This window comes from Sarcophilus harrisii, chromosome 1 (assembly GCF_902635505.1).
Source record: "Sarcophilus harrisii chromosome 1, mSarHar1.11, whole genome shotgun sequence".
NCBI classification, from domain to species: domain Eukaryota; kingdom Metazoa; phylum Chordata; class Mammalia; order Dasyuromorphia; family Dasyuridae; genus Sarcophilus; species Sarcophilus harrisii.
Window position 1 is genome coordinate 532,927,693 of NC_045426.1, and position 23,261 is coordinate 532,950,953.

The window sequence follows — 23,261 nt, forward strand, 5'->3', positions numbered from 1 at the left end:
CATTACAAAACTCTATGCATATTCCATTTTACTACATTTTCCATTTCATTTTCTTAGGTTCTGTTTGTTATGCATATGTTCTAATCAGGTGTCTGGAAGTGTAGACTGGGTTACTGTAATGATGTTTGTTAAAAAAATTTTTTTCCTTAAAGGAAAGAAATTGATCTATATACTTTTTATAGTTACTTAGAATTTAACTTTCGAATTTGTTGGAAAAAAATGTTACAAAGGATGAAACAAAAATATTTCAAGTAACTGGATATATTCAGGAACTGTGTCATGTAGGGGTAATATTTTGAAAATTAGTGTACTATTAGAAAAAGAAGATACACATTATATCTTTATATTATTTGGTATTTGAGTCATGTTAATTAAAAATTATTTTAGTCAGTTATAGTGAAGCAACTTTTTTTCCTCTCTACTTGGTGTTTGCTTAAAATAGTTCCATTTCTTTTGTAGCAATCTACAATGTAATTTAATGAACTCTTCTTGGCAAATAGCCAGTTTCCTAAGGCATCTAGTAGAAAGTGACTTTAATAGGTGTTGAGAACATTTGTGCCTGACATGATATAAATCAGCTTGAACATCCCAGAGTTGCTAAAAATGTTTCTGAAAATGTTTTCATTCTGTGTAAATATCATAGCTAAATAGTTAAAATTTGAATTTGGGTGGCTAATAAAACAAAATTGGATAGAAGCTATAAGGCAGAATAAAAGGAAACAGATATGGTAACTTGAGGAAGTGCAGAGGGGTCACTGCCTAGACAATCAGTACCATGGAGGATTGAGTTAGTTGGGAACAACAGACATCATAATTAACAAAGCTCTTCTGGATCTCAGCATGCTAGACTAGGGAAGGTCATTGCCTTGGGTGTTTATCCCTTGGGAGGGAAGCAAACAAACATTCTACATTGGAAAGGCTCAGACTCAGTGGGGAAGTTGGGGAACTCTAACTTGTTTATTGTTATTGTTCCAGGAAAGAGAATAATGACTTTATCATCACATAGCCCACAAAGGGCAATTTGGTAGAGTGTTTATAATTAAGTTTAGGCTTTAAAGCCTTTTATTTTGTAATTTGTTTAACTTAGAAAAACCTAAGGCTGTGTGTATTTTTTCACAAAGGCATTTTCTTGGTCTTCTTAGTGATTTAGAATTTTGCTAAGGTGCTTTTAGTACCAGAATTTTTTTCAGCTCTCAAAGTCTACTAAAACTGCCTTCTGCATTCCCCTGGTATGTCTACTCTTACCTTTTTTACTATTAATCTAATCACCTGTTAGCCTGATAATGGATGGGTGCACAGATCATTAGTCTGTAGTTGGGTGAAGATGGAAGCTGGAGTGGCTTGGATGGGGAAGGAAGGGTGGTGGGTAGATTGAGCTATACACTCTATATGGTGGAAGGAATCTTTGCTTTTTTCATTCTTCTTTTCCCTTACTTTATTTCACCACATGTCCCTGTGTTCATAGATAACAGCTGATGTGTTCTTCAAGGCAGGAACACTGTATCACTCTTTTGTGATCTGTCATACTAATTCCCCTCCCTAAAATCCTGAAACTTTGAATGGTTTAGGCTCAGTAGCCCAGCCAAGCAGCTAAGTTCTGTGCTTGTTGATCGAAAATGTATCTTTCAATTCTAGATTCTTTACTTTATTTCCTGCCCCATATGACACAAAAAATCACTTTTACCCCTCCAGCTGCTAAACACACTAATGGTTTACTACCATCACTCCACATTTTACTTAAACCAGACAGATTAAAGTATATTGCTAAGAATTGATATCCTCACTCAATAGGGTAGCTTATAGTTTTGCTTCTGGATATAATACAAAATCCCTCTGTTCAGAATTTAAAGTCCTTTACAAGATGGCACCAACCTTTCCTTCCTTTTATTGGACTACTGACCTCCCTGGCTGGTTTATTTTAAGTTCCAACTAAAAGCCTATATTCAATAAGAAACCTTTCTCAACCCCTCCTATTCCAGTGTCTTCTATCTGTTATTTACTTTCTATTTATCATATATATATATACATATATCTATATCTACATATCTAGTTTGCTTTGTATATATTTGTTTGCATTTTGTCTCAGGAGCTATTTTTTACTTCTTTTTGTATCTCTGTCACTTAGCACAATTCCCTGGTACATAGTAAGCATTTATTAAATGTTTATTGATTGATTGATCTGTCTTTCTGGATTTATTGCATATTACTTTCCATTATGCACTCTTTCAGCCAAACTGACCTATTTTCTATTTCCCTTAAATGCCATTCCACTTCCCATTCTCCATGATTTTGCCCCAATACCTGCAACAAACTATTTCCTCACCTCTGCTTCCTAGAAGTCCTAGCTTCCTCAAGGACTCAAGTGCCATCTTCTTCTAAAAAGCTTATCTTAATCCCCTTCCAGCTGCTAGTACCCTCCACCAACATCAAAATTACTTTGCATTTGAAATCATAGATTCCAAGCTAGAATCAATCAATTGCCAGCACTTTCTACTTAATAAACAGATAAAGCAACTGCGACCAGTTCACACTGATAGTGACAGACACTGGATTTGATTCTAACTCCTCTGATTCAAAAGTTCATTTTCCACTTTTAGTTTTCACTGTGTATACTATTTTCCTCCTAGTAGAATATAAGCTTTTCTGTTTCATTTTTGTCTTCATATCCTCAGTGCTTAGAAAGTTATTTTGGTGGGTTGTTTTAGTAGTATTTAAGTCTTTGTGATCCCATTTTGAGTTTTTATTGGCAAAGATGCTGGTGTGGTTTGCCATTTCCTTCTCCAGTTCATTTTACAGATGAAGAATTGAGGTAAAAAGGGTTAAGTGATTTGCCCAGGGTGATACAACTCATGTGTCTGAGGCCAGATTTGAACTCAGGAAGATGAATTTTCCTGAATCCAGAGCCAGCATTCTATCCATTGCATCCAAAGAACCTGTTACTTAACCAGTGCTCAGTAAATGCTTGCTGGATGAATAAATAAATAATACTCAGTGGAGTAACATTCTAATCAGTGTCTAACAGCTGTTCCTAACATAGTGGCTAAGTCTTTAACTGTTAGGAAGCAAAACCTAGCAACCTGTCATTCACAGTGAAGCCAGCTTTATGTCACAGAAAACCTTAAGGAAATATCATCTGGTAATTTCTTAGGTTAAACAGCTCAAGATAGTCATTTCAGGCTAAGCACAGAAACAATGGGATACATTTAGCTTCCCAAGGAGGAATTTAGGAGGAAATAAGCAGTATTTAATATTTAACATAATATCTAATGTTTCCTGAGCATCTCATGCCTGTTGTTTTTTGTTCTTTTGAAGTTGTTGCTTTTGTGAAAAAAGAAAATTCATCCTTTGTTTTATATTGGATTCTTGGGATGCTACAAATAGAAGGGTTACAGAGAAGAATGAGTAACCACAGCAGGCCTGCCCTTAAGCCCCACTAGATTTCAGTGGGAGGCTTAAGTGGAGTCTGGGCACTCCAGTGCAATATAATAAAGAGAAAGAGGTGGAGTGGGAATTGGGGGCCTTTTAATCTAGTATGTTGCTAGGAGATCACCCTTGTTTGAAGGGCTGCAGGCAGCTATTTGTGCTGTTCTCAGGTCTTTATGGGAGATGTCAGTGACCAGCTGTAATACCAAAATATGAAAGGGAAGCATGTGGTACTTTTGAGGTGGAAACATTTCTACACAGGACAAAGTGAAAGCAGTTAGTCCCAGACCAGGATCAGCCAGCTTTCCTTTGGAAATAAACACCAGAGAAGGGAAAACTTCCCCCCTATTGCAAGTCTTGGCTGTCTAATAGGAGAATGTTTAAAGGTATCCAGGAAGCTGTAGGGAAAACCTGGGATTCAGTGGTCATTGGCATTCAAGAGACAAACATTCCTAACCTGATTCTTTCTTCTGAGGCCTAAAAATATAGGAACTCATAAAATAGAAAAAGGAAAATACAGATAGTTTATCTTTTGTTTCAGGTTCCATCTTTAACTAAGTCTTATTTTGAAGTCTCATTAAGGTTTGGGCTAGACCTCCTCCAGAGAGCAGTTAGGTGGTATAGAGGACTCCTTTTTCATGAGCTCAGATCTGACACTTTTTAGCCATGTTATCCTGGATAAGTAACTTAATTCTGTTTGCTTCAGTTTCCTTATCTGTAAAATGAAATGGAGAAAGAATGGTGGACTACTCTAGTATCTTCGCTAAGAAAACCCTAAAATGAACAACAACAAAAATTCACCATGGGTATCAAAGGATTTGATAAGAGTGAGATCCTCAAAGATACTACCAAACTGAAAAGGCTTTGAGTACTAGTGCATTAATAATTGAACTGAATTCAGCAAACATTTAATAAACACTTGTTATGTATGACTATCGTCCTGAGCTAGGTGCTGGTGAGATAAAAAGAAGAAAAACAGTTCTACTGGAGGTAACATATATATTAAGGACTAAATAGAAAATGTGAGGAAGGAGAGAACACTGATAACCAGAAGGATCAGGGAAGCTTTCCTGTGGGAAAGCATGTAAAGAAGAGGAAGTGCACTTCAGGCATGAGGAATAGCCGTACAAATGTGTGGAGGCAGGAGTTTGGGAAAAGCAAATAGGCCTCTTGGACTGAGATATAGGAGGGGCTTATCACCAGAAATTTGGCTATTAGGTGGTGAATTATTTCAGCTGAAGTAAGTTAAGAAGGCCCATCTACTAAGCTGTGAAGGGGTTTTGAATACCCACAATAATGAAATCAGAAACGTTTGAAGTTGGTATAGTAGAAACTGCAGACAGAATAGTGTGGTTTGGTTGCATGGAGCCTACAGATAAACCAGATGTGGGGAGCCTTCATTTAATCTTCATTTATGACCAAGGATCTAATATGGAGAGTCTGAAAACCCCTCAGAGGATGGAGAGAAAATATATGATCTCAGGCTGTGGTGACAGTGTTAATAATTATTACAGAAACCTTCTAAAGAAAACCGTAGATAGATTTAGCACATGTGGGAGACACCTGCAGCAGTGATTATATGTTCATGAATGAAAAAAAATACTGGAAGGGGTGGAAAAGATGGAAGAAGCATTTTTAGAACATGCTTAATTTTAGAATGTTAAACTGTGTAAAAAGTGTACTGTGTAGTCATATAACATAACTATATATTTTATTTCATTTGTTACTTAACAACTTGTTTATTTAAAAATAAATGAGAAATCCTTGTTCTCTTGCAGACAATGAGACTCAACCAATATATAGAGGGATATTTAGAAATATATGTGTGCATATATGCACTTAATATATTTATGTCTACCTGTAGTATATTGAGAGCAACCGATATTAATTTCATTTCTCCCCATATTATGTCACTATAATATACAAATTTTGTACCAGGAACTGAGGGAATTATAAAGATAGGAAAAATATGGTCCCTGTCCTCAGGGAATTTACTGTTTAATAGGAAAAAATAAAATAAATAAATAAATAATGTGAAATAAGCTTGATTGGTGTATAAAAGAGACACAAAGTTCTCTAGGGATTCTGAGGGAGGAAAAGAAAATGTTTCCTAGATCTGGGAGATCAGAGAAACTTAATGGTAAATGATTGATTTATTAAGATTTTTATTTTTTCTTTTTTAAAGCCCAGAGTTGATTGGAATGACTTGAAAAATGTTCTGTCATTGCTGAGGATATAGACTCTGAGTAGTAGTTGTAGCAGTAGAATGAATAATAATGATGATGGTAGTAGATGTAGTTTGTTTAGTGTTTTGTATAGTGCTTTAATATTTGCTTATCAGTTATCTTTGATTTGCTTTCACAACAGCCTTGTTAATTAGGTGCTTTTATGAATTCCACTTTATAGAGGAAGAAACTATGACTTGTTCAAGACTATGCAGCTTTTAAGTGTCTAAGTCTAAGAAATATTTGAATTCAGGTTTTCTTAACTCTAGAGATAGCTCTGTTTTCTTGTCAGTGATAATAAACACATAACTTAGTTTGGAAGGTAAAGAAAGGGAGGTTGTATCAGATCCTAGATGCTTCTAGATATGATCTAAGTTAGTTTAAAATGTAATTGGGAAATTTTCTTTTTAGCTTTTTATTTTCAAAATATATGCATAGATTTTAACTCACCCTTGCAAAATCTTATATTCCAATTTTTTTCTCCCTTCCCTCAACCCTTTCCTTAGACAGTAAGTAATCCAATATATGTTAAACATGTACAGTTCTTTTATGTTTATTTCCACAATTATCATGCTGCACAAGAAAAATCAGATCAAAAAGGAAAAAAATGAGAAAGAAAACAAAAAGCAAACAAATAACAACAAAAAAATAAAAGAAAATATTATGTTTTGATCCACACTCAGTTCCAACAGCTTTATTTCTTGATGCAGAGAGCTCTATCACAAGTCTATTGGAATTGGCCTGAATCATCTTATTTATGCAAAGAGCCATGTACATCAGAATTAATCATTGCTCAATCTTTTTGTTGCTGTGTACAATGTTTTTTACTGGTTCTACTCCCTTCATTCAGCATCAATTTATGCAAGTCTTTCCAAGTCTCTCTGAAATCATCCTGCTGATTGTTTCTACCACCTAGATAAATTCAAACATCCTCAAATATTTATCATTAAATAGTTTTCTTAGAAGTTATAAACTAAGAATGTTTCTATTTGCCTCTAAACTATTTTGTGGAAACCTAGGATTGGATGGACTTTTGTACAAAAGATTCAGATTTTGGATATTTTCTAAAATTCCTATTTTTAAATTTATAATTTATATGAAAATATTCCCAAATCCAGTTCCTTGTTTTCTTTTGTCTTCATATTACTCTTGGATTGGCAAGAGTGGAAAAGACATCAGATTTGGTAGTCAGAAGATTCAGGTTAGAATACTGATTGATCTCAGGATATCAATTAAGTTTTCTGCAACTTAATTTCCTCTTCTTTAAAATATGTGTTCAAGATCAAATGTTTATTAATTACCTCTGGATACAAGGCACTAGGATGCATATAGAGAATTTTGTAACTGTTAATATGATTTTCAAAGTTCTTTTCAACTTTCCTTTAAGTATTTGTTGACTATCAATTTCTTGAAAGTATATGTGATCCTAGGTAAGTCATTTAGCCTCCTTAAGGATACACTTTCTTTATCTGTAAAATGAGAGGATTGAACTAGATGCCTCTGATATCCCTTCTAGTACTCACTCTAAGATCCTGTGACTTCATGATCCCATGACATTTAACCTTAGAAGTTTACTATCTGTTTTGGGCTGCTTATTCTAAAGTCAGCTTGGCAATAAAAGAAAGATTCAAGTCTTGCCTCTCACATATACTGGACCTGAACAAAACATTAACCTTTCAGGGCCCTCACCCAAGTTCCCTAATCCGTTGAAATCACTAGTCATTATCTATGTATCAATGTGTCTATACATGTGTCTCTGTCTCTGTCTCTGTTTCTCTCACCCTTTTTATTGATCTACTTACCTTCTTCTCTTATTTCTATCCTCCTATTTCTACCCCTCCCTTTTATTCTTTTTAACTTACCTACATTTCTATTATCTCTATATATCTGGCTATCTATCTACTTATCTCTCTTTCTATTATCTTCATCTTCTGATCTCTATTCCCTCCCCCTACATTTTCCTTCTTTATAATTTACCTATTTCTCTTTCTCTACTTTCTATCTATATCTACCTACTTACCTATTTTCCTCTCTTCTATCTCTATTATCTCTCTGTCTCTGTTTCTTTGTGTGTGTATGTGTGTGTTCCTGTCTGTTTCTGTGTGTGTGTGTGTGTGTGTGTATGTGTTTGTGTGTGTATCTGTCTCTCTGTCTCTGTTTCCCTTCATTTATGTTTATTGGTATATGGAACTTCTGAGTGAAGAAACTTCCTATACTGACTTGGATCAGCACCTTTCCCTCACTTTACAATCTTAGAAGTGCCTGAGGGCCCTGAAAGGTTAATGTTTTGCTCAGGTCCAGTAGAAGACTTAAAGCCAGGTGTTCAGTAGTTGTCAGAAGAAGAACTTGAATATGGAATCTTCCCTCAACAACACCAAAGCCCAGATTGTTATTTATTAGGTCATGTTTCACCCCTCTGTGTTCACCCACTGAAGTTTTATTTCTTCCATTTATAGGTGGAAAAATTATTATTTTATTATTTAGCTGATCAAAGGAAAAAAGAGAAACTATTACAAACCTATATACTTTATTTCTAACCTTATTATTCTAATATTAATTAAAACATGTACCTGATTCCTATTCCTACCCACATTCCTATTTATTTATTTATTTTCAGAAGCTCTGGGGTTAAATGCCCTGGGATCACACAGCAAGTAAGTAAGTATCTGAGGCTAGTTTTGAACTTGGGTCCTATCTACTGTGCTGCCAAGTTCTTTATATGTATATATTTTATGTATATATGTATATATTTTAAAGACTGTGTCTCCTAAGCTCACTTAGATTGGAAATGCAGAGGTTACTCAGAAGCTGATCCCACTCTAATTGGCATGTGAGCTTTGACTTGCACCATTTTCATCATCAACCTATTAGTTGATATCTTGGTCTCCTTTCCCTTACCTTATTGATGTTTGCTTCTTTTAAGTCCCAACTAAAATCCCACCTTTTCCAGGAAGCCTTCTTCAACTCCTCTTAATTCCAGTGTCTTTCCTTTATAAATTTTCCCCTTATTTTCCTGTATGTAGCTTGCTTTACCTTTATTTGTTTACATATTGTCTCTCTCATTAGATTGTAAGCTCCTTGAGAGCAGAACTGTGATTTGCTTCTTTTCTGTGTTCCCTGTGCTTAATAAATATTGATTGATTGAGATCAAATCCCAAATGGCATAATGCTGAAGCTTGGCACTACCAAGCTTAAGGGATCCCTCAACTTCAAGCTTCCCAGTAACTAGAATTATAGGTGTGGACTCTCAGGTCCAGCTTATTTTTTCTATTATTACTATTTTAGATCTCCCTAATATACTTAGACCTGTAGATATTGCTTATTAATTTTTTCTTACACGAGTATTTGAGGCATCTAGATGACACATTGGTAGAGAGTTAGAATCAGGAAGATCTTAGACATTTAGTTGTGTGATCTTGAACAAGTCACTTGACCTGTTTGTCTTATTGAGGGCAGCTTCTATCTCAAAAAGTTGTTATAAGAATCAAATAAGATAATATTTTATAAAGTGCTTAACACAGTACTTGACATATATGGTAGATACTTAATACTTCATTCCCTTTCCATGATCATCTAACTGAAATATATTCATTTTATAAAGATTCCACTATTAAAATGTAAAAATATCTGTATGACTTAAAAAAGTTTAAAAAATGTTAAGTTTCTTGGATTTTTATTAATTGTGTCAGTCTGTCAATAAACATTTATTAAGTATTTCGTATGTGCCAGGCATTGTGCTAAGTGTTGAGGACAGAAAGACAGATGAAAGGCAGTCTCTGACTTCAAGGAGTTACAATCTAATGTCTCATATAATTTGATCATATTATTAGAAGCTCCTTGATTGCTGCAGTTTTTTACTAGATTTCTGTAAATTCCCTACAGGGCTTAGCACTGTGGGGATGAAGTTGGGCATGAAGTAGTCAGTATTTATTGAGTGATTATAGAGATAAGTGAATCAGATGCTATTGTGATTTAATATATATTACATTCCATTTGAATCACCTTGACTTAAAGCTTCTTTCATAATTGCACTGCTGGAATAGTTTCTTTGGCATGCAAAACATCTCTATATGGACATGTCTGAGGGTAGTGGAGTAATGGTGGGAAGCAGGTTTCTAGAACATAGAGACTAAATGTTTGATGGTTAGAATGATGACTTTTTAGTAGAAGAATCTCTATGACAGGTTTTGGGAGCTTGATGGTGAGCAAAGTCAGGCAATGGGGAAGGAGGAACCCTGGCAAGGCAGAATGGAGTAAGAATTGGCAAAAAAAAAAATACGATTGGAGAGTTCTATAAATTCTTAATAATAATAGAGATCTGTAGTTTGAAGTTATAGTTGTTATCACTGCCCAATTGATAATAATGATTCATATTTATGTAGTGTTTCTAGATATATATATATATATATATATTCTAGATACATTCTCATTCATATTATTTCATTAAAAACTCAAAACAATCCTGTGAGATAGCTTGATGGTGATGATGATGATGGTATTCCCCTTTTATAGGTTCTTGGAGAAATTAAATGATTTGCCTAGAGTCACAGCAAGTTTCTGAGACAGGATTTTATACTAGGTTTTCCTAACTTTAGATTCAATACACTATTATGCTGTGGTGCCTATTAATTAAATAGAATTATATTATCAATTAAAACATTTTTATGTACTCACTGCTTTGTTTATAATGAGCCTTCCTACCTTTCTCTCAGTTGAGAAAGACCTGATTTCAAATTTTGCCTTAGATACTTGCTATGTGACGCAATTAATTGGGCTGTGATAGCATTGCTTTGAACTATAGACCCTAAAACATTATTAGTAGCTTGTAGAATTCTTATTGTTTTTGGATTAACCTAGAATTCACGCAGAAGCAACATATAACATATCATGATAGATTTCCATACATGAATTCATTATCATTTGGGTCACTGTAACTTTTTCATTCTAATTTGTTTCATTACAAGTAGGGAATATTGTTTCCCCTTATTTTTTAAAAATATATTTCGTGTTTATTTTTTTAATTTTAGCAATTCAACATAAATCCATACACAGTTTGGGGGCCCTATATGTTTTATTTTATATACTTTGTTTAAATCTTTCAATTGATATATTTTGAATCTCTTGATGTAAATTTAACACCAATTTTGAATGTCTGTCTAGAGATTGTGTGTGGCATAGTGAATATAGTGCTGAGTTACAAATCAAGAAAGACCTAACTATGATCATACACTATGATACTTAGCTTTTCAAAATATAGGATGTCTAAATGCCTAAACTCCCTGTTCTGAATTCTGGTCTACATGTGCCTTTAGTGTTTTGGGGTGATAATAGCTTCACAGTTTCATAGAATTCATTAAGCCAATGGCTTCACATTTACCAAATGAACAACAACTCATGCCATTCTTTTAACTTTTTTTTTCTTCCAGAACACTATAATTACACATCTTCAAATATCAATGCTGGTTTGCCTCTCAATGTGCCCCATCCCTCATTGTCAACCCCATGCCATGATCTTCAGACATCTAATCCAGTCATTTCAGTTGTACCATCAACAAATCATCCTTCTGGATATGGAGGCAGTATTGACAGTGGGACCTCAGGATATTATCTTTCTTCTAATGTCAGACCTAATGGAGCCCCAGCGCTAGAAAGTCCTCGGATTGAGATAACTTCTTATTTGGGACTTCATCATAACAACAACCAGTTTTTTCATGATGCTGACGTTGAAGAAACAATACCAAATTCTAAACGATCTCCTTCTACTGCCACCTTGAATCTACCAAACATTGAAGCTTATAGAGATCCATCTTGCCTGAGTCCAGCCAGTAGCTTATCTTCCCGAAGCTGTAATTCTGAAGCATCATCATATGAATCCAATTATTCTTACCCATATACATCTCCTCAGACATCACCATGGCAGTCTCCTTGTGTCTCTCCCAAAACCACTGACCCAGAGGAAGGATTTCCACGGGGTATGGTAGCCTGCAACTTGCTGAATTCTCCAAGGCATTCTCCATCTACATCCCCAAGAACAAGTATTACAGAGGAAAACTGGCTCAGTACCCGTAACTCCAGGCCATCTTCTCCTTGCAACAAGAGAAAATATAATCTAAACGGGAGGCAGACATCTTACTCACCACATCATTCACCAACACCATCTCCCCAGAATTCCCCTCGAGTTAGTGTGACAGATGAGACATGGCTAGGAAACACCAACCAATATACCAGTTCTGCCATTGTGGCTGCTATTAATGCCCTTACCACAGACAGCACAATAGACATGAATGATGGAATTCCTATAAAGTCCAGGAAAACTGCCTTAGAGCACACTCCTTCCATGACACTCAAGATAGAACCAGCTGGGGAAGATCATGGGACCATATCACCCACTTCTGATTTATCACCTGAAGAATTTTCCAGCTTCCAACATATCAGGAAAGGAAATTTTTGTGATCAGTACCTCTCTGTGCCACAACATCCATACCCATGGGCCAAACCAAAGCCTCTGTCTCCCACTTCATATATGAGGTAAGATTTATGATGATGGTTTTTGTGCAAATACATTTAAAAAGACAAAGTGAAAAAAAAAGGCTTAAGCTATTAGAATTTCTGTTTTGTCTATTTATTCCACTTCTTCCTTTCCTAATTTCAGTATCTTACTACTGTCATTGCATCTGGGTGCAGATGTGACTCAAGTTGAGAAATTCCCATGGAGCAGAAAAAAAGGTGGCTCTTAACAACCAGCCATATTGGTGTTTCAAGAACAACACAGTGTTCTCTTCCCTTGAGACTGAGCTCTTGGTCTCTGGAAGTCTGGTGACAGGAAACACAAATATATTCTAAACTTGGTGTTTTTAACAGTGCAGTCTACTATTGCCACATCAGTTTACATAATTAGTCCAATCTTTTCATTTTTAACTAAACAAATGCTTCCTCAACAGGTGACCCACTAATGACCTCCTATAAAGTACTTCCAATTGAAGTCTTTTTATTTTCTATACAGAAACAACTGTATAGTACCTGTTGTAGCATCATTAGTCATTTAACTTTTTTTTCTTTTTGTCTTTATGGCATTCTCTACCTCAACCTTTCCTCTTTCCCCAACATTGAGGGAGGGAGAAATGGAAAGCATAGGGGAAAGAGTGAGGGAGAGGAGAGATAGGGTAGAAGGATAAGAAAATAAAAACTAATAGCAGCATAGGAATCTTTGAATTGGGGAAATACTAGTTTTTTATTGCAATAGGATTGTCATTCTTAAAATAGCTTTTATATTTTTTACTCTTTATTTAAAAGCACTATGCTCTCTATTCCTGACTTTTGTATAATTAAAGAGCTATATGGTTTTCTAGGATTAAGACTGTAAGTAGAGAGTTCAGTGTCATCTTACCTGTGAATCCATTTAAGAATCTATGTTTGTTTTAAAGAAACAATTGCAAGAAGTAGAGTGATTTTTCCTTTGTTTGTTGTTTTAATTTGTTTCCCAAAAGAATAGGTTGAAGATACTATTAGTTAATGAAGTTTAGAGAAAAAACAAGAAATACAATAGATTGTTTTCTTGAGTCTTATGAGACAACTTCTAAAGTTCTGTGAAAACTTCAACTTTGACAACTACCTAATCCTTTTTTAATAGCTTTTTACTGACAGAATATATGCATGGGTAATTTTTACAACATTGTCCCTTGCACTCACTTCTGTTCCAACTTTTCCCTTTCCTCCCTCCACCCCCTCCCCTAGATGGCAGGCAGTCTCATACATGTTAAACATGTTAAAGTATATCTTAGATACAATATATGTATGCAGATCCATACAGTTCTTTTGTTGCACAAGAAAAATTGGATTCAGGAGGTAAAAATAACTTGGGAAGAAAAACAAAAGTGCAAGTATTCCACATTCATTTTCCAGTGTTCCTTCTCTAGGTGTCCATCATTGATCAATTGTAACTGAATTGGATCTTCTCTTTGTTGAAGATATCCACTTGCATCAGAATACCTCCTCATACAGAATTGGACAACTACCTAATCTTTAAAATTATCACCTGAACTAATATTATGATTCAGAGGCTGATTCATTCTATAAGCATAGAATTATTTTGTTCCTTTATTTGGCAACTTTTAAATTAAATTCAATAACTAGTAAACTATCAATAGTTAAAAATAAATGATAAATAATAATAGTATTTTAAAATGAATCCACTTAAAGAAGTAGAGTGATTTTTCCTTTGTTTGTTGTTTTAATTTGTTTCCCAAAAGAATAGGTTGAAGATACTATTAGTTAATGAAGTTTAGAGAAAAAACAAGAAATACAATAGACTGTTTTCTTGAGTCTTATGAGACAACTTCTAAAGTTCTGTGAAAACTTCACTTAATTATAGATATAGTAAGCATTGCAGTTCACCGAAATATATTCCATGCCTCTTTCTATATCTCATTAAACTATTAAAAACAAGCCTATAGAAATACACACAAGATTAAAATCATGAATGAAGACATCCACATCAGAAAAGTGTTTTTAAAAAAGAAATCATAGAAATAATTTCAACAGATATTAATTTAGTAGGAATTAATGATTTGTTCAGTAGGAATGAATAAACAGTTTTATAATGGTAGTATTAGTCATAGTATAAAATAGAGATTCTCTTGAGTTTACACAGATGTATGAATACATATGCACACATGCTAACAATACTGATTTGTTGAACAACCTATACATTCTTTGGGAATTTCTGTCAATTTTTCATCTACTTTCAGTATATTTTATAGTTTTAATCTATGGCATTAATGACATTACTTTTTGAAAAGGCATGGGAGTAGGTTTTTTCTTTTTTTTTTGCTTTTAAACATTTCAATCAATATTCATGTCAGTCAGATTATTGTTATCTTTATCTTTTGGTTACAGAAAACCACTTGGTAGATATGTACACAGCATTCCAATTCCCTAATATAAACATATAAAAACATATAAATGTACAAAATCATTCTCAGAGGATTACAAAGTTAACATTTTTCCATTGTTTTGGTCCCACATCAAAATATGTTTCCTCGTTCTTTGCAATATGTTTCCATGTGATCTCATTAACTGATGCTCTAGGGCAGCTGGAAGCTACTGTAGAAAAGAGATGCTAAGTTATTTTACCAGTCAGAGATACTGACCAAACTTCCTTCCACAAAGAATACATCTCTATTAACATACATGAAAAACTGCAGGGCAACTGCTGATGGACGTCAATGGGATCATTAACTACGCAACAGAAACTGTTGTATTTTTATTCATCCCAACATGAGATTTTTGATGAGAAATTTGCCCTAATGTATTTGGATTTTGTTCTTTCCTGCTATTTTGTCCCTCTCTCCTCTTTCAAATAATGCTTCCATAAAATTAAAAGGAATTTGTGTAACTTTTTTTCTTAGTGAAAAATAAACCATATTAATTTAAACAATTCAACTTAGTCCAACAAATATTGATTAAATATCCCCTATGTGTCAGATAGAACTGAAAGACAAAATCAAAATAATCCCTGCCTTCAGACTTGTATTCTGTGACAAACAACACACACACAAGTTAAATATATAAAAACATACACAAATACAAAGTAATTCACAGTAATTTGGGTGGCATCTAGGGTTGAATGATAATAAGAATCAGGACAACATTGGGAGGTAGGTGCTATTATTACCAGTTTAAAGATGAGGAAACTGAGGCAGCTAGAAATTAAGTGACTTACCTAATTAATAAAATATCCAAGGGTGGATTGAAATTGTCTTCCTGACTCCTATCTTAGCACTCTATCCACTGTGCCACTTAGCTGAATTTACCAACAAAATGGAATGAGAAGAAAGAACAATCCAATTATGGAGAATGACTATACAAATAGTCAGTTGAAAGAGAGGCATACAAGTATGAGATCAAGCATCTCAGAAATCAACTAGTTCATTGTGTCTGATTTTATAGATGTGGAAACTGTGGTATAAGGAGGTTAGGTAACTCAGCTAATTTAACACAGATAGTAAAGAGGCACCACATGCAAGTTTTGGGTCCAGATCCATGTTAGGATGTGGTATCTATTATTTAGCCAACTGGTCGATTTGACTCTATCATAGAGTTTGTAGGAGCTATTATTTGAAATCAGTCTGTAAGATAGACTAGAGTCTTTAAATAAAGGACTTTAAATACTCCCAAAGAGGAGTTTGTATTTCATCTTAAAGGTAATAAGGATACCTTGATGTTTCTTGAGTCTACTTACCATTTGATTTTGTTTCATTTTTAGAAGTACTTTTTAATCATTTTTATTTAAAATTTTTTTTATGAATTAAGAAATTGACACAGAAAGAGTAGATATCTTCATGAAATACCTACTTAATCTGATCCTTCCTCCCATAACTCAGGAGAGTTCTGGTTACATACAAGGATTTCTAACTTCCTATTTTGCCCAGACCATTCATCTTTTAAAAAATATAAAGAAAAAGTATAAAAATTATGGTTTTAAAAAAGTTTCATAATTTAACATTTATTAGGTATTCAATACAATAAATAATTACTAAATGCCCTTGGTGTTCAGGTGCTAGAAGAGATGTAGTTTTTCTTTATTTTTTTTAAAAGAAATTAATGTATATTATTGAGATATAATCAACATAACCTAAGCTTCCAATAAGTGCTTGCTGCTTAATTGCAGATGTTTTGTACATGAATGAACTTTGGAAGCACCCCCGAGACGTATGACTCAGAAACATCATGTAGAACATTCATTTTGAAAAGGAAACAAACCAATTTTGCCTCCATATGCTCCTCTGCTTAGAGGGCTCCATGTATCTATAATTGCATGAATATTTGGCATATAATTCTTTTAGCATATGTGTAGAGATTCAGGTATAGTTTATATTTATATAATAGTGGTATCACATATTTAAAATCACAGAAGGAAAAGCAAAATTGTAATAACTAAAATTCTAGAAATAGTGAAATTCATCTTTGTACAAAGTTATCAGCTTACATTTCTCCAGTGTTTTAAAGTTTTCCAAGCTCTTTCCTCTAACATAGAGAGGTAGTATAGGAATTATTGTATAGTTATATTATTATTAAACTATATATAATATATCATTTTACTACATATATAGTTATATGTTATATATGTCATATTATATACTATTAAAGAGTATATAGGAATTATATGCTCAGTTTATAGAAAATGAAATTGAGGTTGAGAGAAACCATGGGACATGATTTGCTCAGTTCACACAGCTAATAGATATCAGGGGTTGGATTCAAATCCAGTTCTCTTTATTTTGGTCCAGCTGTTTTTTAGCTATAACATCTTGTTCTCCCAGAAATGCAAATAACTTTAGGCAGCAGTTCTTAACCCATGATCTCTGAGTTGTTTTTTTTTTAATTGATAATTGTATTTCAATGTAATGGTTTCCCTTATAATTATATATATATATATATATATATTATTTTGTGCTTTAAAATTTTTTTTTTCTGAAAAGATTAAGAATGCCTATCCTAGAGATTTTCTAGATCTTTATTATATGACTATATATATAGAGAGAGAGGAATTTTGTCACATACACAAAGTCATTTAATAGTAGTAAAATTGAAACTAGCTGTCAGATCTATGTGTTTAGTGTTTAGGCAACATCTTACTAGTATTGAACATATTTTGTGCACTTGGAAAATTCTAATTTATGTTTTTCTGTAAGCGATAACTTTAAATGTAATTTTTAAAATGATTCTTAATTAAAATAAGAAACTAATGTGCTATTTTTCTCTCTTTTAAAAATTTATTTATTTATTTTACCTTTGAATAGATAATGTCTGATTCACAATTTGATATGTTTCAAGACTTCTAATTTTATATTTGCATGCTATATTTTACTTGTGGCTCTTTTGGTTAATGGTGATAAAAATGTGGCTTCAGAATCAAGCAACTTCAAATAACATTAGATTAGAACACTTCTTCGAATACTTGCAAGATAAATATAAAATGGATCTTTTTTTTTTTTTTTTTTTGCAATTGCATCCTTTTTGTAGAGGTCTCTGTTTTAGCTTTACCTGTGAATATATGTTTGTTCCTGTCTCTTGTATGACAATTATTATGTAAAAAAGTTAGAATTAATTTTTTATTGGATGTATGCTCTCCCTGGCATATTTTTAATAATGGTTTTGGAGTGAAGCAATCAGAGTTAAATGATTATCCCAAAGTCACATAGCTAGTAAGGGTCAAGTGTCTGAGGTGAAATTTTAATTCAGACTCTCCTGATATCGAGACTAGTGTTCTATCCACTATGCCACCTGCCCCTTCCTCAGGCACATTTGAAATACTATACTGCCTATCTTTCATCACTCTGCCTACTTTTTCTTTTGCTGCTGGTTGTTCTAAGAGAGGACGAGAGTTAGGGACAGGTTTTTCTGCTGTTAGATGTTGCTATTCATTCAATATATTTTAATATACTTTTATTATGTTCTAGACCATATACTATGAAAATATGTGAAATTCCCTGTGATTATATTGAATAATAAAACTGTCTTGACATTCAAAGTTGCATTTTTTTTAGTAGTATAAATGTACCCCATTGAAATCAATAACCATAGGAAGCTTGACTCAATGCATGCATTACAATATTACGTTACCTTACAGTATATGTGTGTGTGGAGTGTATGTGTGTGTATGTGTGTTTAAAGTGCCATCAGTTACTTTCCTTTTATGATTATGATTTTCAAGTGACTTAATACTCCTTCTGTGACAAAAAGTAGAAATAATAGGCCCGATACCCTTGGCTATGTGCCTTGCTATGTGTATAGGCTGCATGCTGCTCATTTTAGCACTAATGGAAACTGCCTGTGAAGACAGGCACATGAGCAGGGGAATCTTATTTTCATGAACATTTCTGGCTTTACAAGTTAATACAAAATAAATCAATGTCCACTTCATTGCCTGTGATGGGATGAATTTTCTCATATTGGAATTCAACAGGGTTGTATTTGTCTGTACCTTAGAGGCTCTTTTTTTCCTCCATGCTCTATCCATGAAGCTTTACTGACATCAGTTTGAGTTATAGGGAGACAATGGCAGGGGGGGGGGAAATATAGAAAATGTGTATTTTGTAGTATGGATAGCAGTAATGCTTATGGAGCTCCCATCAAGCAATCAATTCCCTTTGAGAGTATTGACAATTCTGTTGGCACTTAGTGAGAGAAGGAGATGGTGTTGGGAAGAAGTATGAGGACTTGACATGACAGTATTGTATATTTTCTATTTTTCTTCAAGATATCTGAATTCATCCCTATGGTGTGTGCTTTAGCAAAAATTCTTCATTTAGAGGTGAAGTAAATTAGATGCTTAGCTGAAAAATATGTAATAAAATTATTGTTCAGTCATGTATGAATCCTTACTATCCTACTTAGGATTTTCTTGGCAAAGATGCTGGAATGGTGTGCCATTTCCTTCTCTAGCTCATTTTACAGATGAAGAAATGGAGGCAAACAGGGTTAAGTGACTTGCCCAGGATCAATCACACAGCTAGTAAGTGTCAGAGGCCAGATTTGAACATAAGTTTTTCTAACTCCAGGTTCAGTGCTCTATCTACTGTACCGCTTTAAAGTCAATCTGTTGAGCAGAAAGTACAAAGATCCTTATTTAGGATCGTGACAATTCATGTTCTTGGACTTCCAGTTGGTATGTGAGGTGGTAGAGACTATCTAGGTATATGTAGCTTCAATTAACTTTCCAGAGGTCTCTTAATCTTATAATTCTCAGTAGATATTTGGTGGGAAATGTTTTATAAATAAAGATACTTAACTTCAGAAAACCTGGCCATTTAAAATGAGATTTCAGTGTTTTAAGGGTACAAAAAGATTGTGAAAGTGGAGGCTTGTCTGTTATACTAAAAATGTGGCCACCAATGACACATGTGGCAGGAAGTTTATACTTCTCCCTCTTAAAAGTCTTGTTTTGTTCGAAGATCTATTCTTAGTTGTGAAAAGGAGAAATGGGAGAACAAGTACTTCTGTTTTCCTGGGGAAAGTAACATAATTCAGGGTCAGTGTTTGTTGCTTCATGCATTAGAATTTTTGCTGAAAGGCATTTCTATTAAAAAAATGGACATCTCATATATATATATATATATATATTAGATCCATATAAATATCATTACAATAATAGTAGTAATACGATACAAAATATTATTAATAAGCATATTTAATCATTACCTTCTAGCAAGATGTGGCTTTTGCCTTTCACCAATTCTATTATGGCTCTAAAATGTGGGTATGAAATAAAATTCCCTGTTAAGTTTCTTCTAGGGGCAGTTGGCTAACATAGTAGATAGAACACTGGACTTGTAATCAGGAAGTCTCATCTTCATGACTTGAAAGTCGGCTTCAGACACTTACTAGCTAGGTGGCCCTGGGCAAGTCACTTATTCCCTGTTTGCCTTAATTTCCTCATCTGCAAAATGAGCTGGAGAAGGAAATGACAAACGCCTTCAGTATCTTTGCCAAAAAAACTAAAAATGGGGCCATGAAGAATTGGACATAACTGACAACCAATAAACAATAACAGCATCAAGCAAAAGCTCACCTCCTTACAGATTTATCTGAGTTAATCAGGATTACCCTGATCAACCTCCTACACTTAAGTTATTTTGCATTATAGTCATGTCTATGTGCCAAATCCTACTAAGTCTTAAATTCCTTCAAATTTATGATTTCCTATCCCTTAGACAATATACATAGATACATCTAAACTTTGGAAAGTTGGGGATGGGAAAGGAGTTTATCAAATCATACTGATTTGGCTTTTATTGTTACATTTCTAGGATGAATTCAACTAAATTCTATTACAAATGACTTATTGTTAACTTGGTTTCAATTATAGAAAATAAGTACCTGTTATTTCCTTGGTAAAGTGAAGTCCCATGTGAGGAGATGCTCTCTACTGATATAAATTGGCACCTTTTCTCCAATTTAGAGTCTCACAGGGAGACTTAGAATGCCAAGATGTTAAGTGACTTGTCCTGAGTTACTCAACCCAGCATGTATCTTAGGCAGAATTAGAATATAGTTCTTTTTGATTCTCTCTCCACTTCCAAGGCAGATTCCATTTATATTAGGGACCAAATTTGGGCCAATAAAATGTAGTTATATAACATGACTCAATTAGCAAATATTAATCTACCTCATGATGTAAGAACCCAAATAGGAGGCTACCTTTGTTCCTAACTCAACAGGATTTACTTGTTATCAAAAAATAATTTTTCCCATTTGAAGTTTAATTACCCTCTAAACCACTTTATAAAACAGCCACAGCAACTCTATAATGTTTCTGTATCCTTTTGAAACAATAATATTTAGACATTTATCACTTCTGATTAGGTTTTTGAAAAGCTTTTGGACTGGTCAGTTCAGTTGTTGCATAGGTGATTCATTGCTGTAAAATTCCCATTTGTTGGGAAGTGGAGGAACCATTTCAGATCAATAAGTTCCTACTTACCCCAGCAGAGGAGTAATTTAGTCCGTGGGGGTCCCCGAAATGTTAAAGTGCCTAACTTACTCCTGGAGAGTAATTTTCACATGGTGTGAGCATAGTTGAATATGTATCAAAGAAAGATGCCATCGGAATAAAAAACAAATGCATTACAATATTGCCTTGCATTTACAAATAGCTCTAGGCCTTTGGAAAGAGCTTTTGTAGAAAAGGAAGAAACCTCTTAGTAAATAAGTGGTACCTTAGTGGCCTAAACAATTTAATGTGCTTCCCTGAGTGCCCAATGGGAGACTAACTTGAACACTGGGGATAATGCATTCTTTACCTCGAGTTAGTTGGTGTTACTGTTTTATCTTCATTTTTACAAATGAGGAAACTGAGGCAGAGAGGCAAAAGGAGCTTAAGAATAAGGACTAAAAAAATACCAAGCTCTCCATTCCTAGTCTAATGTAACTGTTGGTTTATATGTACTTTTGTTTCAGTTCTTTACATCTTTTGAAATAAAAATGAAAGCATGGAAAGCCACAGGATGATTTTTGTTTTTAGAGAAGTTTAAGAAAAAAGGGATTAAACTTTAGTATATCCCAAAATATATTTTCTGTATTGCAGGATAGCAAATTTAAAATGGCTTACATTTGTGGAGGGGAATAATATAGTTGGGGAAAAGCATGAGATTTGAAGTTAGAGAGAAACTCAGTTCAAATTCTGGCTGAGCCATTAAGTACTGTTTTGCTCTTGTTCTTTCTAGGCCTCAATTTTTTAATTTATAAAATGAAAGACCTCCATTAAATAATTTCTAAGCCCCTTCAGAATCAAAAATTATGATTTTAAGGTTTTCAATGTATTTTCATCAATCTTAAAGAGGGATAGTGGTTTATCTCAAGTCATAGGAGTAATAAGTAGCAGACCCATCACTCAATCCTTAGGCTTATGCTTTTACAACATAAATATACTTTTTATATTTCTATGTATGTTTTCTATTTTGATGGACATAAACAGTCATGAGGTATTCTAGAAGAGCTGTTGATGATTATGAAGTTTCTTTCTGGTTCAAATATTTCATAGATCTATAGTTTTGTCATTGTGTTTCAATTATATCCAACATTGAGTGACCCCATATGGGGTTTTTCTAGTGCTATAATGTTTTGTCATTTTGTTCACCAGTGGATTAAGGCAAACAGGTTAAGTGCCTTGTTCACACAGCTAGTGAGAGTTTGAGACTGGATTTGAATTCAGATCTTCCTGATTCCAGGCCCAGCATTCTATCTACTGAGCCATTTAACTGTGGTTTTAGCATTTGTGAAATATGTGACTATTTTAGCAAGTTTCTATTGAAAATTCAGGGGCACCTAGATGGTGTAATGGATAGCATCAGAAAGACTCATCTACATGACTCAGTCTTAGATTCTTACTAGTTGTGTGACTCTGGGCAAGCCACTTAACCTGGTTTCCTTTAGTTTTGCCATCAATAAATGAGCTAGAGAAAGAAATGGCAAACCATTCCAGTGTCTCTGCCAAACAACAACAACAAATAACAAAAAACAAAAGAAAATAAAACCCCTAATTGGTTAGTAAAGAGCAGGATGTGACTGAAATGACTTGAACAACAAATAAAAAACATTTAATAGCTATTGTGCCATCTTTACTTGTACCTTCAAATGTCAACTCTTAAACTTTATTGAAACTTTATTTACACACTATAGTACAAAATGAGCCAACAGAAAACCTTTCTCGAAAGAAAATATCAATTTTATTTGATATATTCCTGCCTCTTCATAATTAGACCATGTGGAATTTTTTTTAATCATCTGTGACAAAAGTAGGTTTGATTATTTTAATTGTAAAAATTCATTTAAATAATGAATGGTTGACAATGGTTTCCAAGTAATATACAAAGAGGATCATACAAATATGTCACTAAAGCAAAGGAATGATTATTACAACATCTTGCATCTGTCACTTATATAAGTGTTAAGGGGCATGGGATTGATAGGACTACAACTAGATTTGTTTTTTATTTGAAGTCTTGTCTCCTTGTCCTTTTTAATCTCCCAAAAGAAGGAAATTCTGGAAAGGGGAGCTTTCTCCTCACCCAAATTCTTCTAACTTTCAGAAAAAGAGAGAGAGAGAGAGAG

General features: G+C 33.9%; 1 protein-coding gene across 4 annotated transcripts in view; it reads left to right on the forward strand.

Moving 5' to 3' along the window:
* Positions 1-23,261, forward strand: part of NFATC1 (nuclear factor of activated T cells 1) — a 202,044-nt gene that overhangs the window by 17,905 nt on the left and 160,878 nt on the right. For all 4 annotated transcript variants that reach the window (XM_003760114.4, XM_012541593.3, XM_031946737.1 and 1 more), the window contains exon 2: positions 11,075-12,176. In XM_003760114.4, coding sequence (XP_003760162.1) covers positions 11,075-12,176 — 1,102 coding nt within the window. The remainder of the gene's footprint in view (positions 1-11,074; positions 12,177-23,261) is intronic.